Here is a 23,051-nt window from a genome sequence, read left to right as displayed (position 1 = left end):
ACCACACATTCTCATTAAATTACCCGGTATTTTGTGCTCTTTTGGAAGCAACTGAAAAGTATGGTGAAGATTTCTTCTTTTCATTAAATTGAAGCAATTATTACTTTTTCTTAATCATAAAGATACTCAATGGCAACCATGTAAACCATTGTGACAGCGTATTAATCTTCCATAGTTACCGCAAACTCGGTATCCTATATGTTTGTTCTTATTGAAGGAACTTTATTTGTTCTCATGACGGGTGTGAATAGAGTACATGTACATCTGATGAATCTTTTTGAAATATAAAGTTTGTAATGGATTTCTTTATGAGAAACTGCCTTTCACATTTTGTTCCTCAGAAATACATGTACGTAATCACAAAAGCAGCTAACAGTCAATGTTCAGCATTAAAAACAGATTGCATGATTTCTGGTAATACTCTTTGTATGCATAAACTATATAATCTCTGTACAGTTTGAATAATGATGGCAAATCAATCACATTCTATATTCTACTTTACATTGTACATGTAAGTCTGCATTAAAAACTTGTTGTCTGTAGCATTTTCATGTATGTCCTCTCCAGACGATCATTGCAAAGTACATCCTTCCCAGCGCTAACACAGCCCCGCAGACTGTGCACAAAATCCCTGTGAAGAAGAGTCCGTACGAGATCCCCGTCTTAGCGCTACTTGGCAAGAGAAAGCTCTCCCCACCGATCAAGGGGAGATTGAAACCCGCTGGGAACATGACGATGGCAAGACAGAATAGCGACCAAGATGCGAGGCCAAGGTACTTTGGATATCGCCTCAGCTGCGGCATTTTGTCCGAAAGCGCAATCATCACCATGCCGATCGTCAGCGCGAGAACGCCAAGGAGGATGAGGATGGCCGCAAAGATCCATGACACCGGTCCATCTGGCGGATAGCGATAGTTGCACTGCATGGGACGACCGTGGATCTGTTGGCAATGCTGCAGTAGTCCAAGACGTAGGTCTTCGCGCTCTGCTGACACCACCCATTCAGGCAAAGCAAGGCTGACCATTGCAAGTGCAACAGCAACAAAGTATAGCACCCCTGCAGCTTTCAAAAAGGAATCCATGGCTGCATTGAGTTGTCACCACTTTCTACCCTAAGAAGACTTCTGTACAGGAATAAATGGCTCACATCAGTTGAATAACAGTCTTCACAGTATTCATCCTGTGTGTCTTCTAATCCACATTTAGGTTGCAGAATGCTTCTATTTTCTGTTCACTTTTTCTTTACAGAGAAAGAGCTTTTCCAGAATCCATACCTACAAAAAAAGGAAATGAAAAGTAAAGAAAAATCGGTGAATTAGCCATCCCCAAAACAACAATAGGTTGCCAGAAAAGGTTCTCTAAATATGTAAGGCCAAACTATTATTAGGTCTTCAAGAAATACACATTAAACAATTAATATACTGTACAATCGGTTTCTTTGACACCTCTTTTTAACAGTCTGATTGGAAGTTCCAACAAGATTGCACAGTGTGGACATCTCTTGAAGGAACCCTAAACTTCAAACCTTGTTCTTCACTTCTTCTCTGAAGGTCTCATTAAATTTCTCCTCCTGTACATTCAATCAACCATCACCCGCAGTAGAGCGAACCCTAGAACTAGGCCTATTTACTTGTTCAATGCAACCATCCTGCCTATGGCGAATCTGCAAGTAGATCTTTGCAACATTATAGAGTTGAGGTCAGAAGTTTACATACACACAAGAAATTCAAAGAAAAGTTACACTTGCCAAACATCATAAAATTTACTGTATCTTAATTCTTATGAAATATTTGTGCTATCATGACGAATTTGATATCAAACAAATATGTCATGCCCTTTCATCAAACTTCTTTGTCATCAGGAGCTGAAAAATATTTAGGTGTCATCACTCATTTCCCTCCCCAAAATCTTCACATTTTACATTGTAAGCATATTACCCGGTACTCGTTATCCGAGTCCCCTCCTATGGGAAATTGACAAGTCTCAACATGGGGAAGGGGACTTGGATCACGAGGAGTAAGACAATTAAATACATGTAGTGTTTTTAATGTGATTTTCATTGATTTTAAAGATTCTTATTATTGAAAATATTCATTTATCATCTCTAGCAAACTGTCTAAAAGTGGCAGAGTGGTTTTAAAGAGGAGGGAAATGAGGGGTGAATGAATATCAACGGGCTAATTACCATTTTGTTTTTTTAGGAGAGGGGACTTGGATCAAGAGTAATAGTACTCCGAGTTATCCAAGTGCCCTCCTATGGGAAATTTGACATTTTAACATGCAGAGGGGACTCGGATCACAAGGAGTAATTAGTCAGTTAAATAGTATTTTTAATGTGATTTTCATTGATTTTAATGATTCTTATTATCAAAAATATTCATTTATCATCTCTAAGAAACTGTCTAAAAGTGGCAGAGTGGTTTTGAAGAAGAGGGAAATGAGGGGTAGATGAATGTCAATGGGTTAATTGCCGTTTTGTATTTTTAGGAGAGGGGACTTGGATCACAAGTAAGTTAGTTATTTATTTATTTATTAGAACATATTTAACCAGGTACAAAAGATCAGTATAAAACTGTTTTTCATCAATGACCTGATGAAAACATAAAGAACAACGTAATCATCACATCATACATGAAAATAAAGTCAAAATCTAAATCAAAGATAACAATACTTAGTAACATAAATAAACAAATATTGTTACTTAAATGGTAATATTAATCAGACTAAAATATTTTAAATTATTAAAAGGGAACAGTAACTAATTTAATACTACTAATTGTATAATTTATTCGCTGATAAAAACAATGAACAATGGAATAATTCTGGCACAATAGAAAATCGAGTAAAAAAAAATGGCAATCAGTTAAAAATGAAAGTCTAACAATAAGATATCAAAGGGTTATGGTCATTACAAATAAAAGCAATGTAACATCAATGTTAAAGAGGAATAGGGGAATTGTATGTTACAACAAATAAAATATAAGGGTTATTATGGACAAAATACTTGGATTACTAATACTATCTGAAAAGATTTAAAAGTATAGGAATATCGGTATTAACAAGTAAGGAGAAGTGAAGAATAGAGATGCAATCAAATGCTCATAGTGATTGTGGCAGCCATTGTGAGTCAAAAATTGACATATCATAGGAAATACATTTTTTAATTTTTAAAGGATAATTTAAAAGAATTTATTGTAACTGCATTCTGAAGTGAGTCTGGTAAATTGTTCCAGACCCGTGCGGCGGAGAACATAAAAGATTTTTTTAAGCATTCAATATTTGGTTTAGGGGGAACAACATTTAGTGTATTATAATTACGTGTATTAATAGTACTCCTAGTTATCCAAGTGCCCTCCTATGGGGAAATTTGACATTTTTAACAAGGGGAGGGGACTCGGATCATGAGGAGTAATTAGCCAGCTAAATGGTGTTTTTAATGTGATGTTCATTCATTTTAATGATTCTTATTATCGAAAATATTCATTTATCATCTCTAGAAAATTGTCTAACAGTGGCGGAGTGATTTTGAAGCTCTAGGGAAATGAGGGGTAGATGAATATCAACGGGTTAATTGCCATTTAGTACTTTTTAGGAGAGGGGACTTGGATCACGAGTAATAGTACTCCTAGTTAATATCCAAGTCCAAGTAATAGAGATTGAAAAGAAGCACTCATTCTATGAACAAGGTTATTGTGATATCCCTGACTAGAAAGTAATGAAAAGTCTGAATGCAAAGACTAACACAAAGAACTGCATACTAATAGCCTTGCCACGATTGTGTACAGTGTCAGTGACGTTGTATAATTGCAAACACACAAGTAAAGTTATGGAACTTATATTTCAAGCCTAGAACTGAGTTATTCAGTCGCGTGAACTATGAAGTGGCATGTCTGAGGAATGACTGATTATGATTTGGACTGATTCGAAGCTTAGATGTTAAATTGGCGACCCTGCCAAAATTTTGAATCGCCACAGAACATGACGACGTGATGGGTGTGTGCCCAGCCATCGCATTGCCCAACGGTGAGTAGCTGTGTCCTGCCACAACTTTCCCGCTTGTTTTGACCCCACTTCGCTGTTATACTAAACCTGTACGGAGATTTCTTTTGTGACTGTATATGGTGAGAGAGTGTACAATAATGGCTACTGGGCAGAGTCAAAACATAACAGTGGTTAGTGAAACAAGAAATCTGAAAACTGGTCCATTTACCCACCCAGATAACCAACTTTCAACTGGGAAAGCTTGGGAGGAATGGTTAGAAGGATTAGAAAGGGAATTCAGGTATTTCCGGATAGTGAATCCTGTTGACAAAGCTGATGCACTAATCATCTATGGGGGAAAGGATATCGCCAGGTTAGCAAGATCACTCCCAGACCCAATAGAAACGGATGTAAACAATCCAATGAATGAATACCAAAAGCTAAAGAGGAAACTTGATGAGTATTACAAGCCTAAGAAAAACAAGCATCATGCTCGTTACCTGTTCTCGAAAACAAGAATGCAAGAAGGAGAAACCACTGCTGCCTATGTTGCTCGTGTTCGGGAGAAAGCTGTAGAGTGTGAATTTGGAAGTTCACTGGAGGAGAGGATCCTAGAGCATTTGATTCAAACCCTTAAGAGCACATCTCTAATTCAAAAGGCAATCAGTAAAGGGTGGAACTTAAACGAATTATTGAGTGAAGCCACGCAGCAAGAAGATGTTTCACTTCAAGTGGCAGACATGAGTACGCAGGATGTACGTAAAGTTGGAAAGATGTACCCAAAATCAAACAAGCAGAACCAGAGAGCCTGTTCATTTTGTGGCATGATTGACAAACATCCCCCAGGGAAAGATTGTCCAGCTTATGGGAGGCAGTGTAATAAATGTCGCAAGTACAACCACTTCGCCTCAGTGTGTAAATCAAATTCCAACTCCAAGGTAAAAGCAGATGACAAAAAGAAGGCAACAAGTTCTTTCAAGGTTGGTAAAGAAATGAAAGGAAAACACAAAAGCTTTGTCAAGAAAACTGCCAAGAAACAGGAAGGAGATACAAGTTCTGATGACGAGTTTATGCAACACTTGAGTACCAAGCAAGCCAAAACAGTTCGAATTCGGAAGATAGGCATCCAGGATAAGCATGTCAGAATAAGAATTGCTAATCTAGACGCGAAGGTAGAAGTAGATAGTGGTTCTGAGATCAACCTTATGGATGAGCACCAGTTTAAAGCATTATCTAACAGATCCGATAGAGAGTTAAAGTTACATCCCACAGAGGTTCAGCTCAGTGCATTGACAACTGAACTTGATGTCAAAGGAAAATTCACAACAACTGTGGAGAATGAAACCTTAGGTATAGAAACAGAATTCTATGTGATAAGAGGGAAGATAGACAGTGTACCACTACTAGGAAGAGCATCCGCAATCAAACTAGGAATGTTGGAGATAAGACCCAATGGTACTCTGCAAGCCAAGAAAGTTAGCAAGCCACCAGATTCTATGGACGAGATAATCAAGAAGAATGCTCAGGCATTCAAGGGCATTGGAAAGATACATGACAAAAGAAACAACAAGGATATCTATGCGCATTTCCATATGAAAGAAGGTGCAGTGCCAGTTGCTCAAAAGCCACGCCCTGTTCCATACTATCTCCAGAAACCGCTGAAGGAATGGTTGGATCACTGTGTTGCTGAAGACATATTTGAGCCACTACCAGAAGATGAGCCAGTTACATGGTGTTCACCATTAGTGATACAACCAAAGCCAAGGTTTAAGGACAAACCAAAAGAGAGTCTTACACAGAACATGATAAGAGCAAGCATTGATCTAAGAATACCAAACAAAGAGATGGAAAGGAGCAGGATAAACCAAAATCCTGTGGTAGAGGACTTCATCCACAAGTTTCATGAGTGTAAAGTCTTCTCCAAGTTAGACATGAAGAATGGATACCACCAGTTGATGCTCGCACCAGAATCCAGACACATAGCAACTTTCAGCACCCCATGGGGAAACATGAGACCTAAAAGACTGATCTTTGGAGCAAAATCATCACAAGACCTGTTTGATGAAACAATCACTCGCATCTTTGGAGACATCCCATACTGCCTAAATCAAAGAGATGACATCTTGATAGGAGGGAAAACTCTTGAGGAGCACAATGCAACTCTAGAACAAGTCCTGAAGAGAGCTACAGATTTCAATATCACTTTCAATTCTGACAAGTGTGAGTTTGGAGTAGACCAGCTAGAATTCTATGGCTACCTCTTCACCAAAGATGGACTAAAGCCAACTGAAGAAAAGGTCAGAGCAGTCAAGGAAAGCTCACAACCAAGGTCCAAGGAAGAAGTGAGAAGTTTTCTTGGTATGATCGGGTATTTATCCAAATTTATACCCAGATACTCTACTCTTACTGCACCCCTGAGAGAACTGACCAAGAAAGATACTAAGTTTGTTTGGGGAGATGAAGAGGAAAATGCATTCCAGAAACTGAAACAAAGTATCACAAGTGAAGATACTATTACATACTTTGACCCCAATAAGCCCATCATTCTGAGAACAGAAGCAAGTTTCAATGAAGGCTTATCAGCAGGATTATTCCAGCAAACTGAGAAGGGATTGCAGCCTGTCCATTTCGCCAGTAGAAGCATGACAAAAGCAGAGAAGAAATATAGCCAAACTGAGAAAGATGCCTTGGCTATAAAATGGGCAAAGAACAGATTCAGAATGTACCTACTAGGAGCACCAAAGTTCAAGATAGTCACAGCACATAAGCCATTGATCCCAATGTTCAACAAACCCACAGCAAAACTGCCACCTAGAATTGAGAAATGGGTGATGGAAATGCAAAATGTGGATTATGAAGTAATCTATGAGCCAGGAAGAAATGAAGCTGATCCACTGGATTACTTGTCCAGACATCCACTACCAGAGACTGATTCAGATGACACAGAGAAAGTAATCAAGCAGATCATAGAAAGTGAACATGCCATAGTCATAGACAGAATCCAAGAAGAGACAGGAAAAGACAAACAGTTGCAGAAAGTGAAAGAAAGAATCATGAATAATGATTGGTGGGAATTCAGGAAGGATGAAGATATCAAACCATATTACCCACTTCGTGATGAACTATACATTGCACAAGATGTAATCTTCAGACTAGAATGTATAGTGATACCCAGGTCCTTGCAGAAAAAAGTGATCGAGAAAGCACACAAACTAGGTCACTTTGGCATAACAAGAACCAAGCAACTACTGAGAAGCAAGTACTGGTTCCCGGAAATAAACAGAATGACTGAGGAACACTTGAGTCAGTGTTATGAATGTCAAGTAACTACAAAGGATCACAGGGAAGAACCTGTCAAGTCAACACCAATCCCAGAGAAGCCATGGGATATAGTCTCAATGGATTTTGGAGGTCCATACCCAGATGGTCATTATAATCTTGTTGTCATTGACAAGAGAACCAGATATCCAGAGGTCGAAACAATACGATCAACCTCATTTCAGGCAACCAAGACAAAACTGAAGAGAATCTTTGCTACGCATGGAGTTCCCAGAAGAGTTGAAAGCGACAACGGACCGCCATTCAATTCAAAAGAATTCCAAGATTTTGCAAAGGAAGAAGGTTTTGAACATCACAGAGTCACACCAGGCCACCCAAGAGCCAACGGTGAAGCCGAAAGCTTCATGAAAGTGCTTAACAAGACGGAGCAAATAGCACATCTCCAGAAGCAAGATCGAGAGATTGCTTTACAAGATATGTTGATGGGTTATAGATCAACACCACACCCAGCAACAAGCACACCACCGTATGAAGCACTGATGGGCAGGTCAGTTAGATCCAAACTTGACCACAAATACCCAAGAGAAGAAGCTAGTATGGAGGATGAAAAGATCAACAAGAAGGATGGTGAATACAAAGAAAGAGGAAAGAAGTTACGAGAGAACAGAAACACCAAGACACACAACTTTGTTGTTGGTGACTTTGTATTGCTACGCCAGACAAAGAAGACCAAGTGGACAACTGCGTATGAGCCAGCATTTTATGTTGTATTTAGAATCGATGGTTCATCAATTGCAGCACGCAGAATATCAGATGGAAGAGAGATGTATCGAGATTCGAGTCATTTCAAACTTGCCAACAACATAGTTCAGAACATGGATGGAGAAAATCAGGAGGAAGAATGGAGAGAAAAGCTTCTCATGAACACTCAAAGAGACATTGAAGACCCAAAACAAATGGACGACATCAGTGAGGAGACAAGTCCAGTACAAAATAACGACAATGACATACCTACAGTGACACCCACACCCCGACCAAAGAGAATGAGGAGAACGCCATCATATCTAAAAGAATATGTCACAAACCTGTAAGATGAGAGACACTAAAAAAAAAAAAAAAAAGAACTTTGTCGATGGAATAATTCAATCCATGGTATGGAAAGGACTTTTCACCAAACCAAAAGATTCGGATGAAGGACAGAAGGACATTTTTTTTGTTTAAGTTTATATCATGTTGTATATATGTTGATGTATATAGTTTAATGCAGCTCATTACACATACAAAAAGAAACACCAATTGCATGAAAATTGAAAGAGAAAATGTGACAATTTCGCCTGAAGCAAAAGTTTGAACTCAGGAGTTTTAAACAATTTGAAAAAAAAAAAGAGTGTTGATTTTATACCAAAACAAATATACAACATTTTGAGATAACTACACAACTCGTTTATTATGTTAGATCTGGAAACATTAATTTGATAAAGATGAAAATTATTATCTTTGAAAAAAGGGAGAAATGTGATATCCCTGACTAGAAAGTAATGAAAAGTCTGAATGCAAAGACTAACACAAAGAACTGCATACTAATAGCCTTGCCACGATTGTGTACAGTGACGTTGTATAATTGCAAACACACAAGTAAAGTTATGGAACTTATATTTCAAGCCTAGAACTGAGTTATTCAGTCGCGTGAACTATGAAGTGGCATGTCTGAGGAATGACTGATTATGATTTGGACTGATTCGAAGCTTAGATGTTAAATTTATGATATTAAAATTGGAATGATACAGAGAAGAAAAGTAGATGCAATTCTGATTTACAATATTACGCCAATAAAGTGGAGAGTGAAGAGACAAGTGACACACAACTAACATGTTACATGTTGGAGCCTAGAGGACTCAAGTCAATGATCATATTTTTTCTGATTTTGATATTGTCATTTGATCAAACAACTACGAGGTTGGTACCGGTAGAGACAGGTAGGACATGTCTCAGTTAGGCCTAGACAGCTGGCAGCCGTCTGTTTCGAGTTTTTTAACATTTTATATAAAAATTCTCCTCGTACACAGACGGCTCGCTATCGTGCAGCCACCATTAGGGGACTTGCAATGCAAAATCCCCCCGTCGGGGCTCTTCAATTTTTATCTTTAATGAATAAAAATTTTGAAAGTTAATGCGACCAAAATGCAAATTAATATTCCCTCTTGGCATTAATTGCCAAAAAACAGAGAAAAATCAAGTTAAAAGGAACAAAAACAGTGACTTACCTCGGCTGTCGCGCAAATTCACTTCCCCGTTTTATCCAATCTTAAGTACATAAACATATGGCCGTTGAGTCCCCTGTACAGATCGCGCTAGAACTTCGGTCTCTGTATTTGGTGAGTGAAGCCAACGGAGTTAAGCTGAACAACCAAAATAACAGATACCCAGTACTGAAGCTTTTGGTCTAAGTTAGGTAAACGTTTTGAAAAATTGTCGATGGAACCGAGTCACCGGGGACATGGATCAAGATGGTTGCCGCCAACGTTAGATCTAAAACTAAAGTGAAGTGGCAATATGTCATTTCCAATGCTTCGCCACTGGCATTGCATTGGCATTGCGTGACTGCGTCAACACAATTCTCACAGACACAGTCACAGAATCTCAAAATAATCTCAATCACGTCTCTCGATCTCGCACTTGCGCTTGTCTTGTTGTGGCGATTCTCGCCACCTTCACTGGCAGGTTAAGGATTTAAAGGTCAAACACACTATAAAAGATACTCTCCGTACCATAAATATCTTGATAAACTCACCATTTTGAAAATATTAGACCCAGTATGAGCTGTGTACAATGAGATCAGCTGGGCTGTCCTGACAGGTATACTACGTAGGTATCTAATTCACACAGTTATCATTAACTCACAAAATGCGAGAAATAATCTGCTAACTTCACAGTGAACTACAACGTACTATAAATGTATTTATGAGCTGAATGTGAAGTACATAATTTACAAGGCAGTTCATTTAACGTAGCTTCAAAACGACGACTGAAAGGGATTTTCCGGGAGGAAGGGGGTGGTGAGAAAATGTTTTCCTCAACACTAAAAGCGGTCCCATTGAGGATTTAAAGGTCAAACACACTATAAAAGATACTCTCTGTACCATAAATATCTTGATAATTGAACATATTTACATGTATTATTATAATTTAAAAAGGAAAGGTTTTTGCTATTTCTTGGGCGTATTTTATGTTCATTTATATGCCAGGCCTATATCTACACAAGCAAGCAAGCAAAAAAAAGACCCCCATAAAAAGGGCACCTTTTCTTTTGAAAAGGACACCATCTTAAAAAAGACAAAAGGTCTTATCTACAGTGGCATATGGGGCAAAAATTTTGAGGGGGCAAGATATCACAGAAATTTATAAGAAACTGCAAGTGAGCAAAAATTTTGACATTTTTATAACGAAAATCCCATTTTGTGATAGATTTTGGCAACTAATATTCAGAAAATAACATATTTCACTCTTCTCTTTTTTTCTTGGTCATGAAAAATCTGGGGAGGGGGCAGATAGAGGCCCTCGTCTGTATGCCTCTGCTCATCTACCCCAGTCACTTGACTTGTAAAGCTAAATGCATGTAGGATTATCCTTACAAGTTTTGTAGTAACATGGAAGTGAGAACATTGTTTTTTCGTTTCAAAAGGGTTCCTTCTCAGGTGGAAGGGACACAGTACATGTTCGTGTGGGGCACTTTTCTTGGGTAAAAAAAAGAGGGGGGGGGGACTGATGCGAGATTGAATTGAATTTATTTAGACAAGTATATATATACAAATATAAAAACATGTCTCGGGGAGACAACAAAGGTTAGATAACCCGTACAGGGTTGCTCCCCGGAAAACCATACAACTGAAATGAGTATAACATACGGCACTTACAAGAAGGGGGCACTTGCTCACACATAATGCGGGTCACATTAATCAACAAACTGACCAATTATTTAGGAAACCATTCAGAAAAAAAAATCAGTACAACCACTCACTCAAACACACAAAAAAATAATAATTACAATAAATGAAAAATAAAAGAATCAACTTATCTATCAATTAACCTACCAATCAATTGACCAATCAATCAATCAGTCAACAAAAAAATCCAATGAACCATTAAACAAGCCAGTCAACTAGCAAAATTAATCAATAAAATCAGTTGATTAAATGATCAATTTCTTTAGCAGTCTTGGGTGGGGTTACAAGAAACTATTTGCAATCAATTACAATAAATTTTTCTGTTGCAATTTTACATTGATAAATCCATTTTAGCTGTAGCAAATTAGTTTACTCTCCTTGTTGCAAAAAGCCAAACAGCAATCAATTGCAAATTTGCAATTACTCGCAAGTCACGATGTGAATGATTTAGGGAGCCTCAAATAGATTTGCAATTGATCATAATTTTTGTGCAATGTGACATTAGTCAATATATACATTGAATCAAGACTTGTCTGGAATCAAAATGATTCACAAAGAATAATCTGATCGAGAACATAATAATTTGCTTGTACAACACACTGCCCACAACATATTAACAAATAAACTAAGAAATTAAGTACACACAAATATTTCATTTCATTTTATTGACATTTCATGTGCATAAATGATTGATAATTTTACACCAATAAAATACATGCCCAATTTGAGACAGAATTTGTACCTTAGAGTGACGATTGATGAAACATCAACCTGATTAGGATCCAGTAATGGACTTTACATAATCAAGTATCATAGGTCAAAGGTCATCTAAAGGTCACAGCAAATTCTGTATCACAGGGAAATCTAATTTTATGGTGACTTATTATATCATTGCATATATAAATATTTAACAATTACATTTCATAAATTACATATTGCTGGTATATAACTCCTGTATACACCAATATATCATAATTATAAAAAAGCATAGAGTAAATAAACACAATAACAAATTTAGCAATGAGATGAATTAGACAGTGAAATTCGTAGGAAAAGTGTGACCAAAAATGAATCCAGAGCACAATTTTTTTATGCCATACTTCATTTTTTTGTCACATTTTATGATGTATGTAATTATGTATGTAATTCCCTTTAGGACTGATTTTCATCATTTATACCTGCAGAAACTGATCAGCATTTATTATTCAAGGCTTTTCATAATGAAATTCAAAATATTTTTACAAGTAATAAGAGTTTTTTTTTCTAGGTAACAGTTATGTATGGTATATGATGCATCATTTGTTCTTATATTAGCTATTATTGCTCCTACCTCAATTTATCTGAAAACATGACGTTTGAGCAGCGGAGTGTGAGAGCATGTTTAGTGTGGAATAATATGAGGACCTACAGGAGATCACTTTGAGGCTATGTTTTATGACCGAACATTCACATATTCTATGGTAGCAATTTTGACCAGTCTAACAGTAAGTCTAATCCTCGGTTTAATATTTGTATTTAACAACTTTTGCTGTACTAATGGCATAATGGTCAAATTAGTAATCATTTCATTTCAAATTAAAATGGTCCGTAACAGTACCACAGATAAACATAAAATTACGGAGAATTATCAAACTGTTTTCTCATTTAAATGTGAATAATTTCATGTGTGTAATATACAAATCTTCGAATGTAAATAAAATGTTTAATGTAAACATTGCTCAATTCGTCTTTGGACTATAGCATTGTATTATGTTTTATATCTGATAAATCGAAATTGAATTGAACATTAAAGAAAAATACTGTACTTTTAAAATATTATTGAATTCCCTGACAAAGTGTGTTTTAATGCTTTTAAAGAAGTGTTGTGCAGACATATGACTACTACATAAAATATCACAATGTTCTTTCACTTCTTTGATAATGTCAATACTTCAAATATTTTTCCGATATATATTTACCGGTATGTTCTTGAAATGAAATTTATACTGGATTTCCTACCACTATCTTCAAATACATACAATATTTTTCATTTGCATAATAATGATAAATTAATACACTATATGACAGAACATGGAATCTTTTGTGCAATACTGGAATAGCAACGCCAAGAAGGAATCGAAAGACAAAATACCCATGTATTAATGTTCACAAACAAAATACATAGATTACATGTTAGAAATAGAGAGGATTTATTTTAACTCAAGTATACAAATTCAATATGATTCAAAATAGGATTCACAGATTCTCTGCTTCATGCTACTTCTTCAAATTAGATCCCACTGCTGCCACCATAAATATGCACCACTGATAATACATTGATGAACAAGAATTGTGTGGTTATGGGATTGTCATAGTGGTGTTGTTTTGATATTAGGATAAAATGAAATACTACATCAGTCGTTTGGGCATTGTCTCTTCTGTTTTGTAGAATACCCTGCATCTTTGAAAAGCTTTGTAGAGCGAAGGCTGCATTCCTTCAAACAGTTGTGGAAGAGTTCATAAAGTTTGTATTCTTTTACTTCATTTGGCATACATCATCGTTGCATACGACGGCCCCACCTTCGGCCCCATCGGTCTTTGGTGCCTCTGCTTTGATGCCAAAGGCATTCAGTACAGTCTGGAGAGGTATGTGGTCACCAGGGGCTTCCTGCTTGAAATCTTCTAGTACTTCTCCTCCTGCATATTAAAAAGAAATACATAGAGAAGAAAAATGATATCTGAGTCCTGTCTTACAAAGTTTTTGAGGAGGATGCACAATAAATTGTCAAGAGAAAGTTGAATGTACATGTCTGAATATAAAACAAATCTAGAAAGTATTTTGAACATGCATTTTAGATGTTGACGCTGCTGGCTCTTCATAATTGTGTTAGATTGGATCAGTCTCTTTATGAGACAGCTGAGCCCTTGACATTAGCATCATGGCTGTCATACATGTATTTTTCAAGGTACTGGAGGGACTATAGAATAGCTTGTGATAATTTTTGTTTCATTAATTTGCTTTTTATTTCTCATCTGTGAGGAGTATGACAAAAAAAAATCTACAGCAAAAATTTGGTAAGAATCTGATCATTGGAGCCCACAAGGTTATAACATGAAGGCCTAATTAGCCTCATTGAAGTCAATCAATGTATTATTTGGCATTGTAAAACAAGCAAAAAAAAAACTGTTGGGTTCTGATGTCACACTTCCATACTCAATAAGAATACACCAGTCTTCCTCTTCATTCGCTCATCCTCCTTTTTATGTTCCCTCTCCTATGTCATTATGCTGATCAACTTTTACAGGGTGTCATTACTTTTTATATTTGGAAGACCTTGTTATAACTTGTTCTCTACACGCCCCTCCCCCTCCTCCTTTTTCTTGCTTTTCCTCCTCTTTCTCCTTTTTTCTTCTTCTTCTACCTCCTCCTTTTTACAACGAGTCCTTCTCATTTTCCCCATCAACATTTATTTTACTGTATCATTATCATCGTTGGCTTCATTTTAATCCTTTTTATAGAGAGTATAAAGCCTTTGAAAACTTCTCAATTACAAACCTTTTCCGATGATAAGAGTTCCTCCAATTTGCAGCTTCTCTCCTTTCATGTTAGCCTTAATATTTTTATCACTTGCCTGTCAAAGAAAATAAAATAAAATAAATATTCCAATAACCAGAAAATTATATTTGTGCACTTATTTCTTCTCTGCACTCCTTTGAAGTACAGTTATGGGAGGATATCACTCTGACAGTAAGTTGATTCTAATAATAGCAGAAAAATGAGAGAAAATATTTTAGGTTTTATGAAAACCTATCATTGATCAAAGAAAGAGTTATTAAATCAAGCAGTTACCCTATCCCAATTTTAAATGGAACATAACAGGTGGGAATAACAGAAAGAGGCATGAAATTTTGTCTCATGATTTTTCTATGCACAAATAATATAAATTTCAATTTTTCTAAGAAATTCCATTCTAAAAAATCTACACATGTATCACACAACATACGGAGGAGCTGCTCGTCTGTGTTGTCTCAAAATCAAATGTTTCAACAATCATTACTCTTTTTCGGCTTTTATTAAAACCAAGTTTTCATCAAGGTGGGCTTCCCCTTTTACAAAATCAAATTTGATCTACAGATGAACTTGTACATTAGTTGACCTTCCAAGTCGAATATACTCGTTCAAGGTGAACAATCTTCTAGAACAGATTATGCTTTAAGTGTCTAAAAATGGTGACACAACATTTCTCCTCCAAACAAACAAAACACTGAAAATATTCTGGTGAAACAGTTCTAGGCTGGTCTTCATGAATATTCAATGAGCAAATTGATATCATATCCCCACTTGTTCTTTTACATTTTATTATATGAAATAAGTTTTATTCAAAATTTTCCCTTCAAGAACTAAAATCGTTGGATTGAAAACTGATAAAGTGCATTAGATATTGCACTGTAACTTACTTCAATATAAGGGAGACATATCATTCACACATGTATGAAATAATGAAACAAAAATGATTTCATGTAACAACATAAGAAAAGGGAAAGTGGGGATGTGACATCATCAACCCACCCAATGAATATTCATGACATGCATATAACTGTTTTCACAAAATATTGCTAAACTTTAAAATTCAATAACTTTACTCTTTGTTGTCAGATTTTGATGATATTTTAAGCATTTTGCTAGTGAATTAGATATAAATATTTTTAGCACAGAGCCTTCAGTGAATAGCTCCAAGGTGAGACCATTACACAAGTAACTACATGCATTATATTAGGTGGAAGGTCACATGACAGATAAGCCAAATAGATGTACTTGAGAGTTGGGCTTATTATAGGCCTAATGCAAGCTTCTAACTAATCTTTTCTGTACACACACTTTTATCTAGGTAGGTTATATGCTATGCATAGACATAATCCACCTCAAGCACGAGATAATTACAAACATGTACGGTCAGCAGGAAATAACAAAAAGAAATTGAATTCTTTCACATTGAAATTTGAATGACAAGTATTATGATCAATCAGGAAATAACAGAAAGACGGAATTGTTTCACGATACTGTATGACATGGGTTTTGATCAATACACACAAAATGCACACAAATTGGATGACCGCATGAAATATGGCAAGTCCACCCTAGCAAGAAAAGGTTGATATAAGTAAGAGAATTAACACAAACAAGTATAAAAATAGGGGAAGTGATGATGTCATCCACTCACTATTTCTTATTCAAATTTCATTACAGGAAATATAAAACATCTTGTTTCTTCTTTACAATATCACTTATGTAGATTCATTTATCCCTGACCATATGGTGATTTTCCCTAACCTATAGTGATTCATCAGTCAGTGAAGATTTTCCTTATTGTCAAATATGCCAAAATAAATGGGTGACATCTTAAACTCTCTTATTCGCATATATCCCTGTATTGTACATGTTTACTGTCTGCGAGGAAAATAGTAATTAATGACAATCTGATTGTAACACATCCAATTTTAAAGAAAATTTGCAGTATTACCCGATTTCATTTTGCTCTATGCATGTGAAATATATATACTTTTTTTTGGGGGGGGGGTTTGACTTGCATTAATCAACCAACTAAATGCCAAGGTGACTCCCTCTTTAAAAGGACTATCAATATACAAAATATAATCAACAATTGAATGCAACTATACCCTCGAAAGTGCAGCTCTAGTTTTAGCTGAGAAGACAGCCTTCATAATGCTCATCAAGCTGTATTTCTTATAACCAAGTCCTTGGTAGCTTTTTTGTTGTTGATCTATGAAAAGATCTGGAAAAAAAAAGAAAATCATGGAAATGAAGACATGATCTTTTCCCATCAGACACTCAGATATTGGATTTAGGAAGAGCCAACCTTCAAAGACGATATGATGCAATAGTGAATTATCATCATCATCATCATCACGACCATCATCACTAAACATCATCAAGACCACCTGAAGTCATCACCATCATCATCATCACCACCATTTTAATCATCATCATTACAATCATCATTATCATCATCATCATCATCATCATCATTACAATCATTATCATCATCATCGTCATCATCATTATCAACATTAGACAGCTGGCAGCCATCTGTTTTGAGGAGTTTTTTTTAATTTTTAAATTTCTTTAGATTTCTCCTCGCACACAGACGGCTCGCTATCGTGCAGCCACCATTAGGGGACTTACAATTCAAAATCCTTCCGTTGGGGCTCTTCAATTTTTGTCTTTAATGAATCGAACTTATGAAAATTAATGTGAACGAAATGCAAATTAATATTCCCTCTTGGCATTAATTGCCAATAAAGGGGGAAAAATAAAGTTAAAAGGAAAAAAACAGTGACTTACCTCGGCTGTCGCGCAACTTCACTTCCCTGTTTTACCCAAACTTAGTACATAAACATATGGCCATTGAGTCCCCTGTACAGATCGCGCTAGAACTTTGGTCTCTGTATTTGGTGAGTGAAGCCAACGGAATTCAGCTGAACAACCAACATAACAGAGACCAAAGTTTTTGGTCTACATCAATATCATCTTCTTCATCATCATCATCATCACCATGATCACCATCATTTTCATTACAATCATCATCATCACCACCATTATCATCATCATCATCAACATCACATTCACCATTATCAAAATCACTATCATCATCATCCTCAGCATCATCATCACCATTATCATCATCTTCATCATGCTCATCATCATCATCATCTGATGAAGTGGATATCGAACATTAGCTTTTAACTTATTTTTCAATAAACATATCATTTCCAAAGGCTTTAAGCATATTTCACATGAGGAAATTTACAATATTCTATGATTTACCTCCTTTCCAAAACCCGCCATCCAAAAACTCCTGAGCTCCGAGATCTTCAAGGCCGATACCGACGAGTCGTACATTGGCCTCGTCAAGCTGGGGTCTAAGCGAATCAAGCTCGCTGGCACCCAGCCGACACGCGGATCATCCAAACCGTCTCATAAAGTGGATGACACAGGCTTGCTTCTCCCAAAATGAAGAGATTGCAACCATCTGAAACAAAAAAAAAGATCTTTATGATGAAGATTGCACGACTTAGGCCTTAGGGCCGCTGGGCCTACTTTTATCTTTAAGTTGATCTAGTCAGGCACGATTTATGAACAGTTTGTATTCTGACACTGACAAATTTCAATTCCAACACTATTAGGAAAGTGTCCCTTCCACAAAGAGACCTGTAGAAAAGTTTGGTCCTATGCCGAGGGTTTGGCCTGTCCTAGACCAAAAGCTTCTGTCTCTGTTATGTTGGTTGTTCCACAGAACTCTGTTGGCCCCAAACACCAATTACAGAGACCGAAGTTCTAACTCGATCTGTACAGGGACTCAATGACCATATGTTTTATCAATTAAGGGGAATGAATTCTTTGGAATAAGGAGGCTTGTGTTGAAACAGATAAATCAAAGAATAAGAACAAAGAAAGTTTGAGAAAAATTGGACAAACAATGAGAAAGTTATGAGCATTTGAATATTGCAATCACTAAATGCTATGGTGATCCTCCTATTGGCAATGCGAAAAGGATGTGTGATGTCACATGTCAACAACTTTCCCTTTGATGGACTATAAAATACCCTCAAAATGTCTTTCTGCTTTTTCTTGTGGTGATACAAACTCTTTATCCATGATGTATTCTTTAAAAATCTGTATTATATGCCCTCCTATAGAAAGAACACATGATCCACTGATAAAAGAGGCAATTTCAGTGAAATATTATACTAAAGTAATGGGGGAGAGTTGTTCACAAGTGACATCACACATCTTTGTCGCATTGCCAATTTGAGGATCTCCATAGCATTAGTGATCGCAATATTTAAATGCTCATAACTTTTTCATTATTTGTCTGATTTGTCCTTAAACTTTCATGGATATGTTTCTTTGATTTTTATGTTTTCACATAAGCTATCTTGTTTCAAACAAAGGTTTCATTCTCCTTTGAGTTCGGATCAACCAAGGATCAGTGAGTTCGGATCAACCAAGGATCGGTGAGTTCGGATCAACCAAGGATCGGTGAGTTCGGATCAACCAAGGATCGGTGAGTTCGGATCAACCAAGGATCGGTGAGTTCGGATCAACCAAGGATCAGTGAGTTCGGATCAACCAAGGATCAGTGAGTTCGGATCAACCAAGGATCAGTGAGTTCGGATCAACCAAGGATCAGTGAGTTCGGATCAACCAAGGATCAGTGAGTTCGGATCAACCAAGGATCAGTGAGTCCCCGTTTGTCATCCTTTTGAATTTATTTTTCTCCCATTTTGATGCATTTCAGGCCAAAACGGAATAATAATCTTCATTTTGCATTGGTCCAGTTCTTTTTGAAATATGAATTAAATACAAAAATCGATGAGCCCGACGGGGAGAATGCCATTGTCAATGGTGGTGGCTGCACGATAGCTAGACCAAAAGCTTCAGTCTCTGTATTTTTGTTGTTCCGCTGAACTACGTTGGCTCCACTCACCAATACATAGACTGAAGAGCTTGGAGGCCCGTACGTACAGCCAACGTATAAGTGAACTAACGTTTTATAGGTCGCGATTTCAAACTGTTTTTTTAAGCCAAATTTACAGTTTCATGGTTTCCATTATCAGGGAAATATAAGTAATTGCGTACCTTGGAGCGGAGTAATTGCTAAAAATCCTCTGGATGATCCAGAAATCTTTCATCTAAGACATTTTCACCTGAGCTGACGGTTTTTCTTGCAAGTTGCCATCTTAAATGACGTCATTATCGTTATTAACTTTTTAATGTCTCGATATATCAAATGTCGTCTGCTACCTGTGATCGTAGCGGTTTAGCTCGCATGTGGAGCAGATCGCATAATAATTAAAGGACAAGTCCACCCCAACAAAAACTTGAATTGAATAAAAAGAGAAAAACTCAACAAGCATAACACTGAAAATTTCATCAAAATCGGATGTAAAATAAGAAAGTTATGACATTTTAAAGTTTCGCTTCATTTTACAGAACAGTTATTCCATATGCACATCTCGGTTGGTATGCAAATGAGGGAACTGATGACATCACTCACTCACTATTATTTTGATTTTTTCGTCATTGTCATTTAAGACGTGGAATTCCATTATTTTAATTGTTAATTTAACATTTTGTGAGCACTTCAGGCAAGGATGTCCTAATCATCAAATTTGTAAAAATTGAAATATTGTATAATTCAAACAATAAAAACAAGAGAAATAGAGAGTGACATCATCGACTCTCTCATTTGGATGCAACTGGCTTGTTCATATAACTATTTCGTTAAAAATAAGCGAAACTTTTGAAATGTCATACCTTTCTTATTTTATATCCGATTTTGATGAAATTTTCAGCGTTGCGCTTGTCTGATTTTTCTCTAATGATTCTAATCAACATTTCTCTGAGGTGGACTTGACCTTTAATATCGAAAGCAATATCTATATCACATTCATAAATTGTTGGTGCACTCTCCGTTCGTTTGTAATTTTAGCTGCTATTTTGGGAGTGATTCTATTTCTTGTGTCTAAGCCCCAAGAAAACATCGGTAAAGTACCATTTTTATACCTTTTGATTTATTTCTTTGACATTTATTAACTTTAATAAATTATAAAATGATATCTTGTAGTTAAAAAATCCTTAGAGCGTAAATTCAATGTAAAAAAGCACATTGAAGTCTGGACAGTTAACCGACAAAAGGGAGGATGTGATATGATAACACATGATGCGAGCTCACACACACTGACTTAGCATGCTTAGTGACTAGGCCTAACTGGGGATGATTGTAAAATGTCAGAAATTGTTGAATAAATCCCCAGAATAAAAGGCAGAAACGACATTTATTCCTGTCAACACGATAGCAAGCTGTCTGTGTACGAGGAGAAATTTTAAAAATGAAATGAAAAATGTTTTAAAAAACTCCTCGAAACAGACGGCTGCCAGCTGAGCTGTCTTGGCCTAGTATCGCCTTTTGGCTTTAATCGGATATCCCGCATATCGCATCCGCCACGCCACGCCACGCCCACGGCATCCATTCAGTTCCAAGCCCACCATCCAGTGCAGAGCGGCAAAACCTGCTCGCAGCACCCAGCCGACCTGGCGAGGCGAGCCATGGGCATCCGGTCGACGGCGAGTCAAGAGCTGCATGCACAGCCCATAGTTGTTTCTGCACATTTTACTCACCTCCCCTGTCGCAAAATTCTTCACGAGATTAGTCGCAATTTTAGACAGATCGGTAGCCATCTTTCAGATTTCTCCCATTCACTTTCTGTCTTGATCTTGAGAGTTGAAACTTGATGAAGCACAGGCAGTCGCCCAACTTGGACGTAGCTTACGATAATAATTGAGATTGGTGTACCGGTATTACCATATCTCACCTTACAACAGTTAAGAGTAGTACGTATTAAACTCTATGGCTGAGCGGCCCCACCCAAGACCCTTCCCCCAAAGCAGGAAAAACAGAATTAAAATCAATGTCTAATCATGCTACAGACTGATTTACGCAAAATCAGAGTGGGGAAAATTTTGACAAAATCAAGATATTCGGGGGGGGGGGGGGAACTCTCGTCAATCGCTAACTTTTGAGATAGGATATCAGTCTGCAAATTATGCAAGCAAAAAAAAAGTTCGCGCAAGGCCGTAATTTCAGTAGCTTGCAACATTAACAGTGAGGTCGTCGTATCCACTGCACTGATGGGCGGCTGCACTCCCCCCATCGGCATAACAAAGTCAGTATGAGTGAATCTAAATGAAGGGATCGAGGCAACAAATAATGATAGTTGACAAGTTGGCAATCGGACGGATTGTCATTAGACCAAATGAAAATAAACCTATATTGCATGGTCTAAAATTTGCCATTTTGTCCACTCATCCGTACCCCTTCCCTGGCTATATATATAGGATTGCCAATACACTGGTGTAAATAGCCTATGATTTTTTTTAAAGGACAAGTCCACCCCAACAAAAACTTTATTTGAATAAAAAGAGAAAAATTCAACAAGCATAACACTGAAAATTTCATCAAAATCGGATGTAAAATAAGAAAGTTATGACATTTTGAAGTTTCGCTTCATTTCACAAAACAGTGATATGCACATCTGGGTCGGTATGCAAATGAGGGAATTGATGACATCACTCACTCACTATTTCTTTTGTATTTTATTATATGAAATATGAAACATTTTGATTTTCTTTTCATTGTCATGTGAAAACAGTGGCGTAGACAGGTCCTTAGACCTGGGGGGGATGCATGATCCCTAGCTGGGTCATACTTTATATATATATATATATATATATATATATATATATATATATATATATATATATATATATATATATATATATATATATGTATGTATATATATATATTTATATATACATATATATATATATGTATTTATATTATATATATTATATATATTTATATATACATATATATATATATATATATATATATATATATATATATATATATATATATGTAATATATATATATATAATATATAAATATAAAGAATGAAGGAGATAACGTACTCGATAAAAACAAAATATCATGGGCCAAAGCAGACGAGTTAAAGATAACAAAATAACACGATCTGCCTCATGGATTATCTCGTGTGTCTTTTAATCACATGTACTTGGTGAAACTCTGAATAACGATCCTTAAATGTATATGACGACGCAAGACAGTTGTTATTACTTAAAACTTGCAAGTTGTAAATGCATATAAGATGATTGACTCTGAATAAAAGTCCAATTTTGATCATGTTTGTCATTGCTGTACGTTGTGATTATTACTGCTATTATTATTGATTGATTTTAACTAGCATTCATTGCTTTATTACTGT

General features: G+C 36.4%; 2 protein-coding genes across 2 annotated transcripts; both read right to left on the bottom strand.

The window, feature by feature from the left end:
• Nucleotides 1-238: 238 nt before the first annotated feature.
• On the bottom strand, nucleotides 239-10,134 carry LOC121430741 (uncharacterized protein C16orf52 homolog B-like). Its single transcript, XM_041628113.1, has 2 exons — nucleotides 10,052-10,134; nucleotides 239-1,274 (listed from the first exon to the last, which is right to left on the bottom strand). The coding sequence occupies exon 2, from the start codon at nucleotides 1,080-1,082 to the stop codon at nucleotides 549-551; it is 534 nt and encodes a 177-aa protein (XP_041484047.1). The 5' UTR covers nucleotides 1,083-1,274; nucleotides 10,052-10,134; the 3' UTR covers nucleotides 239-548.
• A 3,583-nt stretch (nucleotides 10,135-13,717) lies between these two features.
• On the bottom strand, nucleotides 13,718-18,166 carry LOC121431000 (prostamide/prostaglandin F synthase-like; the record flags this gene model as incomplete). Its single annotated transcript, XM_041628451.1, has 4 exons — nucleotides 13,718-13,880; nucleotides 14,740-14,815; nucleotides 16,863-16,978; nucleotides 18,031-18,166. Coding segments are annotated over 4 exons (489 nt in total), but the record flags the coding sequence as incomplete, so codon positions are not given.
• Between the last annotated feature and the right edge of the window lie 4,885 nt (nucleotides 18,167-23,051).

The sequence above is a fragment of the Lytechinus variegatus genome, chromosome 17 (genome assembly GCF_018143015.1).
Source record: "Lytechinus variegatus isolate NC3 chromosome 17, Lvar_3.0, whole genome shotgun sequence".
In the NCBI taxonomy this organism is placed as follows: Eukaryota; Metazoa; Echinodermata; class Echinoidea; order Temnopleuroida; family Toxopneustidae; genus Lytechinus; species Lytechinus variegatus.
Note: the sequence above shows the minus strand (reverse complement) of the source record. Positions and strands in the feature narration are given on the sequence as shown.